This window comes from Ambystoma mexicanum, chromosome 11 (assembly GCF_040938575.1).
Source record: "Ambystoma mexicanum isolate Mex_15411 chromosome 11, UKY_AmexF1_1, whole genome shotgun sequence".
Taxonomy (NCBI): Eukaryota; Metazoa; Chordata; class Amphibia; order Caudata; family Ambystomatidae; genus Ambystoma; species Ambystoma mexicanum.
In genome coordinates, this window is record NC_090934.1 from 1111726126 (window position 1) to 1111743878 (window position 17753).

At 48.9% G+C, this 17753-nt stretch overlaps 1 protein-coding gene across 1 annotated transcript in view; it reads left to right on the forward strand.

Annotated features, from left to right (window-relative positions):
* Positions 1–17753, forward strand: part of CHRNA5 (cholinergic receptor nicotinic alpha 5 subunit) — a 498396-nt gene that overhangs the window by 395173 nt on the left and 85470 nt on the right. Inside the window, exon 4 of the mRNA XM_069624420.1 lies at positions 2819–2928. Coding sequence (XP_069480521.1) covers positions 2819–2928 — 110 coding nt within the window. The remainder of the gene's footprint in view (positions 1–2818; positions 2929–17753) is intronic.

Sequence of the window (17753 nt, forward strand, 5' to 3'; positions counted from 1 at the left end):
AGTATGGTTCTTCTCACAGTCCCAATCTCGTCATGTTTTAGGTTGACTACAATATTTCCAGTGAACTGCTCCCGTATCAACTAGTACCCCTCCACACATTAGCAGACAAAGCTTACTTCTGTTGGTAATCCAAGTAAGTGCCCTTACTCAGGCCTTACGACCATCCTCCATGATTTGCCAATAATAGTCCATAGTGTTTGAATCTTTACACAGTTAAAGATTCTTTGCCAGACTTTTCACTAAAGACACACCCTTGTTTTCCTTGCAGGTTTGAGCCTATTGAACAGGCACTTGACTCACCGGATAACTCTCTCAAGTAACAACTCCAGTGATAAGCACCCTTTTTAACATATATGTTTTAAATAGCGTGTGTGTATACAAATATTAGGTAAACAGCACTAATTAAAGCTGTTTTTACACACTCGGTTACAGGTGACTGGATTCTCTGCGGATGAGTCCAGTAATTTGAATAAAGAAGACAAGAGCTTCTGTACAGAGCGATTGAGGATGCATGTGTGTAATAATATTGTTGTTTATTTTGTGTGAAGCTAACACAGCTGATTCTGTAATAAACCCCTGAAGAAGTTCTGAGCATAATTAGAAGGAGATTTTACGGAATGAAACATGTTGGGTCCGAATCCAGCTATATTCATAATAGCTGCGCATTTATCCACGCAGGAATTGTTTGTCTATTTCACTTAAGCAACATTTACTGTAATTAGACATATGCAAACAGGTTGTCATGTCAAACCATCACATGTTACATTTAGCTGTCAGATGACAGGTTAGCACACAACATTTATATTAGTGCGACTTTCTGACATAGTGTTTAAGATTTGTCTATCTCGACATAACTGTATTGTTAAACGCAACACTTGTCATTAATGTGGGGAGCACTCGCCACCCTTTAAAGTTTCTTTAGGAGCCAGTCTTATTGGCTCTTACCTCTAATTCTTTTAGAGTGTGCAGTAGGTTGGGTCTTTGTTGTACTGTGTTCATTGGGACATTGTCACCAGTGAGTTTCGGCTCCGTTCCTGGCGGCGGCCTAGGCGAAGAGATGATGTCACCAGAGTCTTCCTCAACGGTGGAGCGGACCGTTGTGTCTTCACAATCTGAGGAGGTCCTTTCCTTGGAATGTTGTGGAGACATTGTCAGCGACAGTGGGAAGTACTGGGAAGGGTTAATGGGTGCAGAGGAGCTCTGGATGGCGGAATTAGCTGGAAGTGAATGTTGAGCTGCAAGAGGAGCGTCCTTGAGACTTATTGCAGGGTCTGGTGTTGGTTTCAAAGAGTTGTTGCGTCCCAAGAGAGCAAGATGCTGTGAGGTGGACGATCAGTGCGAGGAAGGTTGGCAGCCAAAGGAGAAATGTGTCGAGAGCTCAATTGTGGTTGGTTTAGGAGGAGGAGGTCAGCCGTGCGGAATTAGCAGCAGGGATCCTGTTGCAAGGGCACGAGATACCAGGTACTATCATTTGTGTCATTGTTTTGGGGGATCTAACAAAGCATCTGTGAGTAATGTGGGTGATGCGCATTGGGGGCTTTGCCTGTTATGTGTGGCCATCCTGGATTCCTCAAGCCGTGTTATTTTGGAAAGACTTCAAGATCTGGATCCTGAGTTTTTGCGTTTCTCAGAGGAATTTCCATTGAGTCCAGAGAGGAGTAGCAAGTTAGTTGTGATGTGAGGCCTGTTTTGATTGACAACTGTTTAGTGTGCATATGGTTCAGAATGTATTGGTATGGATGGCAAGATTCATGCACAGTGTGGCCTCTGTTTACTAATAATTGTGTACAACTAGGCATTTCCATGCTTATGTGTACATTTTGCTTCACAGGAAACCAACAGAAAAACGTGGACTATAAGCTAGGGCACTGTGTTCCTGGGTCGCTTGATTATGGTGTGCTGTGTGGGTGAAGGTGTGTGTTGTTTGTCTTGTTATGTAAGCTTGTCTGGTGGCTGAGCAAACCACCAGTCAAGTTTGAGGTAGCCGGTGTCATTGTGTTGTGGTAGAGTAGTGCCAGTCTTTGGGGGCTCCGACCTACCTACATGCTGTCTCAGGGGTGTTGTGGGGCTTGGGCAGTCTTGTGATCTCTTGTGAGCAGTTGCTTTGAGTGGCGCTGGCTATCTGGTGCGCTTTCCAGTGCATCGCGGTGTGTTTGTGAATGGTCAAAGTTAGATGGGTGAGTTGATTGTAAATGTGTGTTCGGCAGCTGTTTGGAGCTGGTTCCCTGGTGTAAGTGTTCTGCTGTTTGGCCGGTGAGGGGTTGTGTTGGAGGAAGTTATTCTCCTTGTTCTGGTGTTGGTATGGAGTTGTTGGTTTCAGATACTTTTTCTTGGTGAGTTTAGTAATTCTGAAGTTCTTATCTCCCTCTGTCTGTTTTTGATAAAGGGGTGAGATATGTTGTAATGTGCCCCTTACCTTATGTCTGTGCTGTGAGCATGTGAGCTGCTGGAATGCCTGGAAAGCCTGTGGAATGTTGAGTCATGGAATGTTGACGTGTGATTTCCCTGTCACTGTTCTGTGTATGTCAGTTGATCTGCCTGAGGGAGAGGGTGCTGGTGGATGTCTTTGTGTCCCTTTAACGCAGTGTTCTTACCTGTAACCTGGAGCTTGAAGACTTGTAACCAGAACTCAATTAAAGAAGTTAATTACCCCATCTGTGACTCCAGTGTCTTCAGTGAGGAACCCATCTATTTTAACACAGCACTTAGTAGCAGTTTGGGGCAGATCACTGCTGAGGACTTTCGAAATTAATACTTTGTTCATATCACCACACAACTATGTCTAGTAACTGAGTATTGCTTTTTTTTCTTCTTTTAGGAATGGATTGATGTTAAATTAAGATGGGATCCCAAGGACTATGCCGGGATAACATCTATCCGCGTGCCATCAAATTCTATTTGGATTCCGGATATTGTACTGTATGACAAGTAAGATTTTCTATGAGACAGACATTGTATAGGTTGCAAAAAAGTGGGCATGAACTCATGCATTCCGCTGTAGGAAACCACACATTGATCAAGCAAATGGAAATTTGGGTGCCAATATACACCATAACAGAGCATCGTAAATGTAGAAACAGAAACACGTAGATGCAAGAAATTCCAATTTAATAGAATCCCACATGTAATAATAATATAATAATAATAAATAATGTGTTTACCAGACCCCAAGTTCACCATGCTGACTATACCCTTCATCATTCTTAGCTTGATAATCTGAGTACCGCTAAATTGAGTATTATTAACCGCTATATTTACAGTAGTTATACGGAGGTCGACATAAAAACCGGATATTATTATCCATCTGTTAGAGTATTAAGGTGAAGCTGGGCATTTATTAGCCGTTTGCTATTTTGCTCTATTGTGTTTCTTCTTTCGGTTTAGATATATCCTATTAGCACATAGAATCCTAATGCTCGGAATGCAATCACTCTCATGTATGGCCCTCATTCCAAAGTTCTGACTTTAGTGGCAGCCCAGCAGTCCATGCAGTGATTTATTTTCCCACACAGTGCTCACAGCCATATAGACCTCGTTAGGTATTCTGTTATGTTAATGTGATTTATACCGCGCACAGCTGCACTTTTCATGATCTGCAGGTGCTCTGCCGGATCTGAAAAAAAGAAGGGAGAATTTGTTAGTGGGAGGAGAGGGATAGTGCAAGAGTGCTTTTACTTTTGAGTTGGGAAAAACTGGTCACTGTGTGTTCCCTCTCCTTCATGGTGTTATGGGTTAGTGGTCGTTAGGGTGTGTGAGTTTTGTGTGGCTGTAGTGTGTGGTTTGAGTTAAGGGTGTTGTGATTGTTTGCATTTTTGGAGGCGGAGTTGTGGTGGCCTTGTGTGGGCGTACTATTTGGTTGATTTTGTGAACTGATTGCAGGAGAGTGAGAGGTATGAGAAGGGTTAGTGATAGGGGGCATAATGTTCCGTAACTTGTCAGGAGTTTAGATTAAAATACCTGTCTGTGTGCTATAGAAGCGCCAAGTGATCTGGTTGAATTAGCCAGCAGCTTAGAGGTGAAGGCTAATACTGTGACTGAGGCGGTCTTGGACTAATGGGCCCTACATTCCATTGTACAGGTAATTTAATAAAGACCAGAGGAGAGGCGCTATTGAATGTGTCAGAGGTACCAAAGTTATCCGAAGCCTGGCCAGGCAAAATGATTTGCTGCAGAAGTTAAGTCATTATAGTCTTATCCGCATCAGCAGAGTTGTGTTCCCACTTCATAGCAGCAAGAGGTTAAGAGCTGGGCGGTTCGTGTTTGGAGGAATTACCTTTGAGAAAGAGTGACCTGTGCATGAACGTGATGCTCGTGAGGGAACAGGAAATCAGTATCATGTGGCAGGGGCTAAGGGCAACAGCAAAAGGGTTAGAAAGGTCTGGGTGATGTCCAATATATGATGTAAATGGCAAAAGTGTGATGGTGGTTCTTAGCAGATGGCTAGTAGATAATGCCCTTTCCAAACGTGTTACTCTATTCTGGTAGTTTTAGGGGTAGAAGAGATGTGTTTGGGGTATGGGCATGGGTTCCAGCGTATGGGCCAGTGGTTTTCTAAATATGAAACCTCCTGTTGTAGAGACCCTAGTTTCTGCCTTGTTAACACTAGGTATGATAAATAGTGGCTTATTGGCTATATACTGTTACTGCGACCAGTGTTGCAGAACGTGAACACACACGCACAAACACACATACACACATGTTTCCAACTCAGAAAAAGTGAGGCATAGAAAAGAAGACAGGCAGTGCTGCAAGGGAAGCAGATTTGAAGAAGACACGCAGAGGAGGTGGAAGAAGGAGCCGAGACGCATCCAATTCACTCTCAACCTTACAGACAGTGTGAGCACAGCCACTGCAGATTGAAATGTGGTTGGAGTGAGTCTCTGGATGGCTTGGAGAAGGCGATCGGCCCACAGGGCTCCAAAGACTGGTCAACAAAAATAAACTAGCATCAGCCTTTAGGCGCTGTTCACAGTTCAGTTCTTTCCACATCGTTATGTAGAAGATGAGGCAGGGGCGGGACCCCAGTGGACGGATGTGACAGGGTATGAGGGACGAAAGGGGAAGTTATTCAGTTATTAAAGATTAGGAGTTGAGACCGGCCGTGACCTTGTGGGTCTCCCTTATTTTTTTGAGTACGCATGGTGATCTGTTGCTGCCGCTGCATCAATGAGAGTGCCCTGTCACTCTATTGCATCAAATCATCAGTGGCCGCCATGAAATCACAGAAATGCATATTTATATCTTCTCGTGACATCAGAGGAAAAGCCCTCACATGACCTACCACTCAGACCCATATTGTGTGTGATGTCTTCAGGCAGGTCTGAATGTCTAGCCAAAAGTACTTTACGCATGATGGGATGTGTAGGCCTGAACTTGTACTAGGAAACATCCCAGAATACCAAATACAGTTGGCTGAAAAGCCAGAACATGTTTCTGGTAAAACACATGACATGGCTCATGGCTGCTATGTCTATGAACGTCCTAGCTAACTGCGCCCATCCTAGCTAACTGTGCCCACCACATAGACTTGTGCCAAGAGGAATAATAAATCCTTACACAAGTTTAATTTCATTTCAGAATATGGTGCCAGAGTTATATTGCCACTAATAGATATTGTAAAAGGAGATATAAATAATTCCCATGATTAAAAGGAATTATTCATTTAAAAAGAACACACTGGAGTAATCTCGTCAGTTGGATTCCCTGAAAGGAGGAGGTCAAAGACTGTGGTTCAAGCAAGTCCTCTTTATTCAGGGAAGTTCACAGGTACAGAGGAAGGGAACCCCACCTTTTCTCACCACTAAGACAATCTACACAGGAACACAGGGGCCGCAACATTAGCACCCGGGGCACAGCCAATCAGGTTCTGCAGAACGTGGGCCGAATTCTCTGATCTCCGCCCTCGTTCTACAGAACCGCAGGCTGCCTCCCCGCTGCAGGCTGCAATTTCTTTTAAAAAATATACCCCAAACCCCCCTCCACTTACCTCTTTGCGGGAGTGGCACTGGCCGCCGCCAGCAGCTGCTCCCCGCCGTCCTGAGCGCTCCGGTTGGCCTCCATGGAAAGGATTTTCCTTCGTTCAACGTGACGCACACGGCGTCCCGTTGAATGAAGGAAAATTGTTTTTTTAGCACCCCGGTTTGCCACTTTGGTAACCCAGGGTGCTAATGGCCTTAACACCCGATCTGGCACGCCACATTCCACACATTCCAAAAGGTTCCATAACACACTCATGACATGACAGCACAGTCAGGGGTTGCATGCAATGCATACCATAGAGAAACACTACACATAACACACAGAAAGAGCACAAAAACATGAGGAGCAGATTCCCACACCTCTGGAAGGGATAAGGAGTGGTGGTTGCTCAGGCAGGCATTTAAGCAGCAATCAAGCAGCAACTCATGCTGGGGATTCCCAAGCAACAATCAACCAAAGACTTAATCAGCAGATACATTCTTACACCACTAGCCATGAAAGGAACAAGCACACAGAAAGGGCAAAGTAGAGCAACTGGCCAGTTAAGGGCAAGGCAGGAAGACTAGAAGAAGAAGAGAAGAGGAAGAAAATCAAAGATATATCACCAAACACATCAACCAAAGGAATCCACATTTGGGCATTTCATAACCAGGAAAATGTCTGCAACAACACGTCCCAAGTGGGCCATACCTGTACGACATACTTTCGAGTGCTTCAGCTGCCTACCCAACAATGCCCAACAACCAACCATGTACCGCTGTTACTCGAACTACCAACTGTCCTCCCTGGGACACACAAACGCACCACCAACATTCAAACAGTTCCATCCAGCCAACTCTTTTTCAGATACTGGCGATTGCAAAAAACACCATCCACCTGCCCCGTAGTGGACAGATAGGAAAGTCTCAGACTAGTGTCAGCATCCACCCAGTAGCTTAACACACTAGGAGCACCTTTCCCACGTCAAGACACAAATGCACGGTCAGAGGAATGGCAAAGAGAGATGAAAGAGAGAAAGGAGAAAGAAGCAAGCACACCTAATGTCATGAAATACATGCTACAGTAAAGGAACAACAAGCGCAACTACAAAAAACCATGCAGCTGTCACCTGCCCACAGCAGAAGCCACACTGCCAGTGAGAGACACCAATCATGGCCTACTACACGTAGTGACATCACTTTCTTGTTTATGCCCCTTACTGTGGTCAAAAGAGAATGGAGAAGCAAGCAGCAATCACGCAAAAGTAACAAAAGAAACAGGAGAGTCAGAGCCATACCACAGACATATCAATAGAGGGCAAGAAGCAGAACTGGGTTCACACATGCACAAGGGAAGAAACAAAAGTGAACATCTCACATGCAGCTACCCACACCAGTTTTACACATATTAAACCTACTGGAACAAGGAATGTGGGCAGTATTTTGATTGGGACGCACCAGGAGAAGCATAGCATTAAGCCCAACCGAGACAAATAACAAATAGCCTCGATTTTAGCAGCCCCAGCATATACCGTGAACAGCGTATTGTATAGAACCCAAGCAAGTGAAATAACGTGCAGCAACCACTGTAGCACTCCCCACACATAAGAGCGCAACAGAAATAGGTTGCCGATAAGCACATGCTGCAAGCATTGAAACCCTTTACATTCTGCATGAAAAAGGGTGAGTTACAACTAACATGCACACTCGCAAGCACAACTGGTGTGACAGGCCAGAATAAGGACTCTGACAACGAGGCATGGTTCAAGAGTCTTTATTTTTCTTTCAAGGTCCGAAATACTCTTTCCCTGAACATACAAAAACCATAGCCCTAGTCTATAAAACAAGAAAATCAAAAGTGTGCTTGTCTGGAAACAAATATAATACACTCATCTGTCTGGAATCCTACTCTGACCAAACCACTTTCCCTATCAATAAAAGAAACCAAGAAAACCAACAACACAACAAGGAGGAACTTTGTAGAACTATTAACTGGTGGGGATGACTGCATGACCAAAACCCTATCTCCCTTTTAGTAAAGACTTTTCCTTTGTTCCATTTCCAGGTAGATGGTTCTTGAGGCGCTGGAATGGTATCCAGCTGTTCCACTTCTGGTCCCTTGCTGCCACTCTGGGATTCCTTCTCTCTCTCCCTCCAGGAATTACTTCAGTCTTTCTTACTCCCCACTCTGCGGTTCTCTCAGACTCTCCCCACTCTGAGGCTCCTCTCTTTCTCACTGCCCACTCTGGGTTCTTTTCCTTCTTTCTCTCGTTTTGCCTGCCTCTTTTTCAACTTGAGCCAGCCTGTACTGGACTGCCTCGAGTGGGGTTCCTCTGGAGTGGCGTTGAGCCTGGTTAGCTCTTTTGTCATCACCAAGCCGCTTACATGACATTTCAACTGGGTCCCACATCTGCCTTCCGGGAGTCTTCTCCCTGGTCCTTCATGTTCTCGGTTGGCTTGGAGTCGCTTATGCATTGTTTCAGCTGGGCTCTGCTTTGTCCTTCTGAGGCTCTCCTCCCTCGGTCTTGCAGCTCGGTCTGTGCGGTATCACTCATGCCACACTTCAGTTGGGCTCTGCATTAGCCATCCAAGGCTCTTCTCCCTCGTACTTGCAGGCTCGGTCTGTGCAGAGTCGCTTACACAATATTTCAGCTGTGCTCTGCGACTGCATTCTGTGGATCATTCTCTTTCTCACTTCTCAGGGCTGCTTTGGACAGTCATCAACTGTGCTTCTCTACACTCTCCTGGTGCATGTCACGGTCCGGCCCGCCAACACTGACGTTCTACTTCTCTTGCTGACCACAACTCTTTTGGCCTCTCTGATGTGGTTAAACTCTGCAGAGCCTGCTGAGAGTCTTTTGCAACTGGTTGTTCCATGAACGCTCCTCTAGGAGGCTGGTTTACTTGTACCTCCTTAGTCTTTGCAGGAGATTGGTCATATGTAAGGTCAGAAGCCTAGTCAGCCATTAGTAAAGGCTCCATAGGGTTATTGAAAAACCTATCCCCTAGTTACACTACAAAGGTATTTTTAACTAGGAGGGAGGGAAGGTGACCTATACCACTATCAGAGTCTCTATCTCCTAAGGAATCACCTCCAGTGGAATCCCACTTACTCTTTCCCCTAGGGGATGTTAATCATAGCAAGATCACAACCTTAGTACCAAAGAGGGTGGCTCCCCCTTGGGGAGAGGTTAAGTTCTCCCTGGAATTATCACACTGGGTGGAAGCCACCAGCAGTGAGCAGAAACAATAGGTAAATCCCAAAGGACAGGGATGGGCATTATAAGGATATCATTTCTACCAAATGTGACAGGGTAATGGATCGGATTCTGTCAAGAGGGAAAGGGGGCCCCTCTCAAACTGGGGCAGGATGCCTACTAGAGTCTTTACCAGAGTCAGTCTTGCTCCAGAGGCGGGGTGTGGAAGTAGGGAGGTCCCCAGTCTCTGTCCCTGCTACACGTGCCTGGTTATGTGAATCAATAATTACCTTCCCCCCCCCATACCTGTTAGGCACAATCAGTTTTCTTTGTCCGGTCGGACCACATCACCCAGATGACCTGGCGATGGAGGAGAGGGCAAGCAACCCAACTGGGAGAGAGCCAGCGTGGAACTGCAGGACTGCGGAGCAATCCACATATTGAACCAGCAATCCAGACTCTCAACATGACCCACGCTATAAATCTGATTGTACCTTCAATGGGACCACGGAACAGTCTGTGTATCCAACCGGCAATCCAGATGCTCTACATAATATGGACTGCAAACTTGGCTGTACTTTTATCAGGAAAGCAGAATGGTCCATGTATTGGGCCAGCATTCTGGACACTCATTAAAATCCTGACATAAAACCTGGAATTGGCAGCCATTTCCAAAACGCTGGTGGACCTGCATACGAAAAGTCTGCTGTATGTGCTGTATACCTGTAACCCAGCCACTGGAGAGGAGGAAGCCAGTGGTTAGCCCTGGGAACAAGCTGAGGGAGCGAATCAATGGAGGGGGTGTAGGGAGGAAACAGGATAGTGTATTATTCGGGTGAGATAAAACAGAATAAGTTCCCAATTAGTGAACTCCCGTCCCCTGCACGCTTTCAGAAGCTCAATATATGAGCCCAACAGTTTTGTCTAAGTCTTGATAGTTTGTGGTACATTATTCACACAATTCTTTCATAATTAATTTTTCATGGTCAAATTTGTTATTGTAAAATAAACAATGGCATTCGTTTTTCAATTTATCATAAAATATTTATATTCATATAGCCCAAAGCGTTTGGAGACTGTTCTCTTCTTCAGGAGCAAGTAATACATTCAAATTATATCTAGAAAAGATTAAAAAAACATACAATTATTGATACCGAAATCATTGATTCTTCAGTCAAAAGCTGTTCAGGGTAATTCATAGAATTTCGCACAAAAGTGGCGCACGCGGCTGGCGCACAGTGTGCGCTTGCGAATGTCTGCACCAGCCGCGTGCCCTAAAGTCGATTTCCGCGCACAGCGTATTCATGGATTTTAGCCTCCAAAACCAGCCGTGGCGCAGAGTGGCGCAGCGACCCTGCAGCAGCGCCAGTTACGCCCCCAAGAACGCCCTTGCGCAAGGAAAAGCAATCAAGATTCCCAATTCAGCGCAAAGGGCTGCGCTAACCCTGGACCAGTTTACAGGGCTGCCAAACAGAAAACGCCAAGCAGGGAACATGTATTACTGGGGTGCGTGTGAAGTTTCCCACGCGAAAGGGCCTGTGCGAGTGGGGTACATGTATTACTGGGGTTTGCGGGAAGTTTCACACGCGTTTTCAGCAGGGTACGTGTATTACGGGTTTCGCGGGAACTTTCACACGCAAAAGGGCCTGTGCGAGTGGGGTACGTGTATTACGGGGGTGCACGGGAGGTTTCACATGCGATTGGGCTGGGTACGTGTATCTCAGGGGTGCGCGGGAAGTTTCACACGCAAATGGCCTAGGTATGTGTATTTCAGGGGTGCGTGGGAAGTTTCACACGCGATTGGCCTGTGTACGTGTATTTCAGGGGTGCGCGGGAAGTTTCACACGCGATTGGGCCTGGGTACATGTATTTCAGGGGTGCACGGGAAGTTTCATACACAATTGGGCTTGGTACGTGTATTTCAGGGGTGCGCGGGAAGTTTCACACGCGATTGGCCTGGGTACGTGTATTTCAGGGGTGCACGGAAAGTTTCACACGCGATTGGGCTGTGTACGTGTATTTCAGGGGTGCGCGGGAAATTTCACACGCGATTGGCCTGGGTACGTGTATTTCAGGGGTGCGCGGGAAGTTTCACATGCGATTCCAGCAGGGTACGTGTATTTCTGGTGGGGTTCGCAGGAAGTTTCACACGTGATAGGCCCTGTGCGAGTGGGGTACGTGTATTTCGGGGGTGCAGGGGAGTCCTACACGTGAATTGGCAATGTGGGTCCTCCCAGGTGTTCCCTCTACACCCTCCACGGCCCCTGCAGGCAGCCCACACCACAGGGGACTACCCTGAACCCCTGGTCATGTCCCGCAGGCAGCCCATCCACCATGGGCATGCCCCCCAGCCAAGCCACATGTCACCTTGCACTAGTGATCACCAACGCATTACCCCCTTGGACCCCCACCCCCCAGCAGTGCAGGGCACCTGCCAGCAGGCCCCCACTCATGTCCCACTCATGTCTCCTTGCACCCCCACCCCCCAGCAGTGCAGGGCACCTGCCAGCAGACCCCCACTCATGTCCCACTCATGTCCCCTTGCACCCCCACCCCCCAGCAGTGCAGGGTACCTGCCAGCAGGCCCCCACTCATGTCCCCCTACCCCCAGGTCATGACGATCCTCAATCATGGCCCTTATGGCCAGCCTCCCCAGCCCAAAGACCCAACCAAGTATTGCATCAACCCACATAGAAAAGGCAATTACATGATACAACCCCAATGGCAAGTATGTAAATGAACACATGTCCGTCACACACACACAATGGTTGCAAGTGAATGTGAAAACCCATATCATGACATGCATGAAACCAATGAGATAATACCACACATCGAAGTATGAAGAAAAAAATGTATTAAAAGCAAAATGAATGGAATTTAAATCAAACAAACAACAATGGGAATAAAAAAAGAAAAGCTGCATGTCCGTAAAATAAAGAAAAACAAGAAATCATAATCCAAAGGAAAGGTGTCCAAAGTCACAGTCCAACAAAGCAAATCCAAGGGAAAAGCAAAAGTGAAAACCATTGCTCCATGGGGAAATCCAAAAAAAGAGATGAATCCAATAGTGAACTATATACAGATGAACAATCCAGGGTCCATGATCCCAACTGAAGAAATGAAACCTATCAAAAATACTACCTAATGAAAAACTATATACAGAAACGTGGTGCATTGTCCAAGCGCAACCAAAAAAAAGAAAAAACCAAAGGAAACCTAACACTATCTAACTATTTACAAGGGCAGCGGGCTCGTCCGACGGCTCACTTTTGGATGTCCCGGGCCAGGGCATCATCGAACTCCTGCTCAATGTCCCAGAGGCGGTCCTCTTCCATGGCCCCGAGGGTTCGCAGGGATGACAACATGTTCTCCTCCAACTCCCTGCGAATTGCCTTGAGGCACTCGGCCCGCCTCAGGGCACTCCGCATGGAGTTCTCCGCCCTGACCATCGTGAGCCGTGCCTCTTCTGCCCGCTGCCGCTCGGCATCTATGGCATGGCCTAACCTCTGCCACATGGAAGACACTTCCCGTGCTGGGTCCTCCTGCCCTCTGGCAGATGCCTGCCCCTCCGATGACGAAGGCCCCAAGCCATCATGGCTCCCACCTTGTTGCTGCTGCTGCTGTGCCTCTGCCTGTGCCCTGGCTCTTGCTGCCTGCACATCCTCCTCTGGCTGGGGTGCAGTTGTTGAGGTGGCCACCCCTGCTGGACGTCCGACTCCCGACTGAGGCAAGGATGTGTCCTCCACCAGCTTCGCCGCAGGGTCAGAGGCAGCTCCACAGGGCACCCAGGTGACACATGCGTGGGAAGATGGCACGGAGTACGACTGGCGCATAGGGGGTTCAGTTGAGGAGGGGGTCAGAACAAGGCCCAGCAAATGGAGGAATCCAGCCCTGGTGACCTGTCCCAGTAGGTCAACGTGGTCAACGAGCCATTTGAGATGACATGCAGTCTCCCCATGAAAAGACTGCATTTCGTCTCGCATGGCCCGTTGACGCAACGCCACACCACCCAGTACAGGCTCAACCCGGTCCCGGATAGCCACGTCCGCAGGCAGAGGAAGGCCAGTTGTCGTAAGCTCATCCCCTGCCTGAAAACGGGTCTGGACGTAGGTATCCCTGCTGGTGCAAGCTGATGCAGTCACAGGATCGGAGACAGGATTACACACAGACACCTCCGCGGCGGCCTGTGCTGCCTCCTGTCCCTGCACTGCACCACTAGCACCAGTGGAATCCCCACCTCCAGACCCCGTCTCTGTCCCTTGCACGGCCTCCGTCTCCACCAAACCCCCCACCAACCTGGATGACCCAGTGCCTTCTTCCTCCGTCGGGCCCTGTGGGGTCTCAGCTGCCCCTTCGGCTGCCGAGGAGTCCAACTCCGACCTCCGCCTCTTGGACCTCCCCTCGGCAGCTGCGACCTGGGACGTGGCACCGGACTCCTCACTCCCTGACGAGATGACAACCTGGGAGGGGAGCCGGGCCTTGCGTCTCCGGCTGGCGTTGCTCCACAGCACCCTCTCCGCCCTCTTCATCAGTCGACGCTGCAGACAGGGAGAGATCGGACACAGGCATCAGGGCACTGTACAATGGACTCATACACACATGACAGTTGCACACAAGTGTCATTGTCAAACTTCAGACATGGCATCACAATCCCCAACACACGTCATTTCAAATCACACACACGAGCTATTCCACAGCCATATCACAACAGCCAGCACCATCCATACACATACAACAGCATGAACAGGCAAAGGTGAGCCAGACATCACATGAGACACAGGGAGTGCATTAGACATGCACACACGCCACCACACTTACATGCATGTGTACACCTCCACCAAGTGTCGCAGTGATGAGATCGGCATCCATGTCACATCTGGCAATCAGTCTTCTACATGTCAGTCTCACATGCATCCATGTTGCATGACAGTTGCACTCTTGTCAGATACACATACATGCATATGTACACAGTCCAGATACATGCAGCTGGAACCAACATCCATGTGTGACACCACAACCTTGACAACTGACATACACAGTCATTCAAACATGTGTGCTCACACATCTGCATTTGGCCTGCATGCTTACCCACAAATACACCATCCATATGTCTCACACATGAAAGGACTCGCGTGTGTCAGCCTCACGGCCCTGTAGATACACATCCATACATGGCCCTACAAAACCACATGTGCAACCTGCACACTACTGGCACACCACCACACGCACAGATTCCAATCAGTATGCATGTACACTTACCGCTCGACTCCAGAAGGGTCTGCCTCTCAAGGACCTGGACGTGGAGCGCTGGGCATACACGTTCCAGGACCCTCATTTGGTCTTCTGACAGGTGGCCCTGGCGCCCCGTTGCATCCGCTGCCTTCAAGAGGCGCTGGGCCTTGTTGAGGGTCCTGGACCTGAAGTCCTCCCAGCGCTTCTTGACATGATGGAATTCGCTGACTGCCACCCCCTCCGCGTTGATGGCAGTCACAATGTCCGTCCAGATCCTGGTCTGTCCTTCCTTGTCGGCGCGCGACCTTCCGAAGAGGGCATCATACTGCCCCAGGACTTGCTCCACCAGGACACCAACTTTGGTGGCAGTGAAGCTGGTGGCCCTCTGCCTCTCTGGCTGGCGGTTGCCAGTGCCGCCAGATGGTGTAGTGCTGGACATGGCAACCCCAGAGGCAGGAGTGGGTGGGCAACTGGGTCCTGGGGCTGGGCTGTGGAGCGATGGAATCCCAGTCGGGAGTCTTCGGTTCCAGCAGGGGTGGTCACAGCAACAGCACCCCTGGCTGACGTGCAGGCAGCAAATGGCAGGGCGCGTGGGCAGCAGGCAATCAGGCAGCAGCAGATGGCAGGTGGGAGTGTGCTCGAGGCTCTAGGGGGCAGTAATCCGGCCTTCTGGGCAGGACCATGGTCTTCCGTGTGTGAACGCGTGGCCAGCTTGATACAGAGTGATTTAGCACGTGAAAATCTTGCACATCAGCGTGTAAATCGAGGAAAGGCCCTTAGCGCGTAAGCGCGTCAGCGCACGTACGCGATTTCATTGGACAAAGGCCCTTAGCGTGTAAGCGCGTCTGTGACGTGACGCGCACTGGTGTTTCCCTCATAGCACGTGATGACAGAGCACACGTGGAAAAGCTGCACGACCGAGTGTCAGCGCGTGTAATTGGAGGAAAGGGCGCATACACGCGTAAGTGACGTGTACGTGTGGGCCGGTTTAAAAGGTACGTGTAGGACGCCATTTCCTTGTACGTGCTTTTTGTGGAGAGCGAGTGGGTGGATTCTGTACTTCTTGTCGGTTCACACGCGATTACTTCACAGTGTTTCAAATTTGTACTCCCTGTTACCTCTGACAGCTTTCATTTTTTTGGGCCTGTTTCCTCAAACAGTGTTCACTTCTCCTTTTGTCCTGTCTCCTCAGACAGCGTACAATTCTTCTTTTGGCGGGGGTGTTGCCAACGCGCACACGCGCGTATTTTTCAAGTTCTTTTTCCAGGCAGACGGTGAGTTCCGCATGTACTTAGCAACTGTGCTTGCCCTGTGTGTCGCGTTCCCCTTCAGAGGTCATTGTAGGCTGCGTGTATCACGCGTACGCTTATTTTTGTGTTTCTGGTTGCCACAGCGTAGTGCGGGTTCATTTTTCCACGTTCGTGGTCTACGAGGGGTTGCGTGCACGTTTATTTTTGTTTTTGGGCTGCCTGTGCGTTGCGTGACCTGTTATCTTCCCCCAGGGGTCACAGACAGCCTTGTTAGAGCACTAAGGTACGAATTCCATCTAGTACCCTACCCCTTTGACTCCCAATTGCCCAGGACAATAGTTTACTGCTCCTCCCATACGCACAACAACATCAGTGCCATGGTTGGGAAGCGACCAAGCGGTAAGGGAGGCAAAGGTGGCCGACCTTCAAAAGGTGGACGTGGTGGGCGCGGTAGTGGACGTGGCCGGGATTTGCAGGGTGCCCCTATACCCCCATGTGTGGGGGACCAATCAGGGACGCCCATGCCCCGCCCCATGGTTGAGGGAAACTTGGCTGAGACCATCCCAGCTCAGCCCTTGTTGGACCAACCCATTGTGGCACCTGACCTGGCACAGGATGACTTCCTGGCTGACTTGCAGGTCAGCAAGTCTAAGCCACGTGTGGCGGTGCAAGTTGTCACCAAGCCACGTGGATCTGGGGCAGCTATGTCATCTGCTGCCCCAAGTATGCAGGGTGGTGAGGCTGCAGGGGCAGCTGCAGCTCCATCCGCCCCAGCTCTGACTCTCCCAGCCAGGACAGTGCCGGTCCTGGTCCATCATACTGATGTTCCCCCTGCCAACATCACACTTCAGACAATGACTGCACCAAGTCCTATGGTCAATGTGCATTCGCACACTCCAACAACCATTCCACTGGTGATTCTCCCCTACTGACCAGAGCGGCGTTAGCCACTCTGGCTCCGCGCCACCTTCTAAAAAGAGGAATTAGGGTGCTCTGGCATGACAGGCTGAGACCCCAGGCACGGCTACACACTCCGGCACGTCAAGGAAGCCTTGCTTTAATGACACAGAGCTTAATGCACTTGTGAGCTATGTGTTGCAACATAGCCACGAAATGGTGGTGACTGCAGGGTCCAAGACCACACCTGGTCAACGTAAGGCACACTGGCAGACCATCGCCAACCACATAAGTGCCCTTGGATTTGTGAGGCGCTCAGCTGATGATTGCTACAAGCGGTGGAACAACCTGAAACGCAGAGCAAAGGACAAGCTGGCCTCAAGTCATGCCGCTACTCTGGTGACTGGCGGTGGGTCTCCACAAGAGGACAACAAACTCACTGAACATAAGTCTGTTGCTGGGACCTTCGTCACAGAGGAACAGATCCGAGGTGTGGGAGAACTACCCGATTATGACACATTGTCCGGTGAGTGCCCATGCGTGTGTGTGTAATGCATGTGTATGTTGTTTGGGTGACGGGTTCTGATTGAGTGCCAGGTGAGGGTGTGTGTGACTGAGTAGTATGGGTCACCCATGTGCTTCATCCAAAACATTCTGCGGCCTTGAATTTGGGTGTGACACTATCCCTTCTGCCCACAGTAGTAATTTAGCGCAACATTACGGCAGTTGCCCTTGAGGTGGCATCATGCAACAACATTGTTTGTATTTTCCAGTGTTCTTTCAGGCTGATTGTTTCAATTCTCCCACTTTTGCAACACATTCCTCAGCCCTATTGTGACATATGTGACATGCTTCTGTCAGTGAAGAACCCCACACAGGCCCACATGTGTCACCTTGGTAGTTGAATGATTTAACCATTCAGGCTGAATGAGTATTGTCCTGATCACATGATGTTTTTGGGCCTGTTTGAATGTGCAACATGCTAGTTGTTTCCTGTCATGTTGAAGTGCACAACCATTGATGTGTACACGGCCCTGCAATCACTGTATTTTTGTACACTGGATGTGTTGCAGTGTGTGGCACATGGCATATCTTTTCACACTATGTGGCCTTTTTCATCTCTTCATGTCCATCTCACATGGAAGGGTGACAGTACTCATTCACTGACATATGGATGTACTTGTGGAATGTACCATGGCTATGGTACATGCCATCTGTGT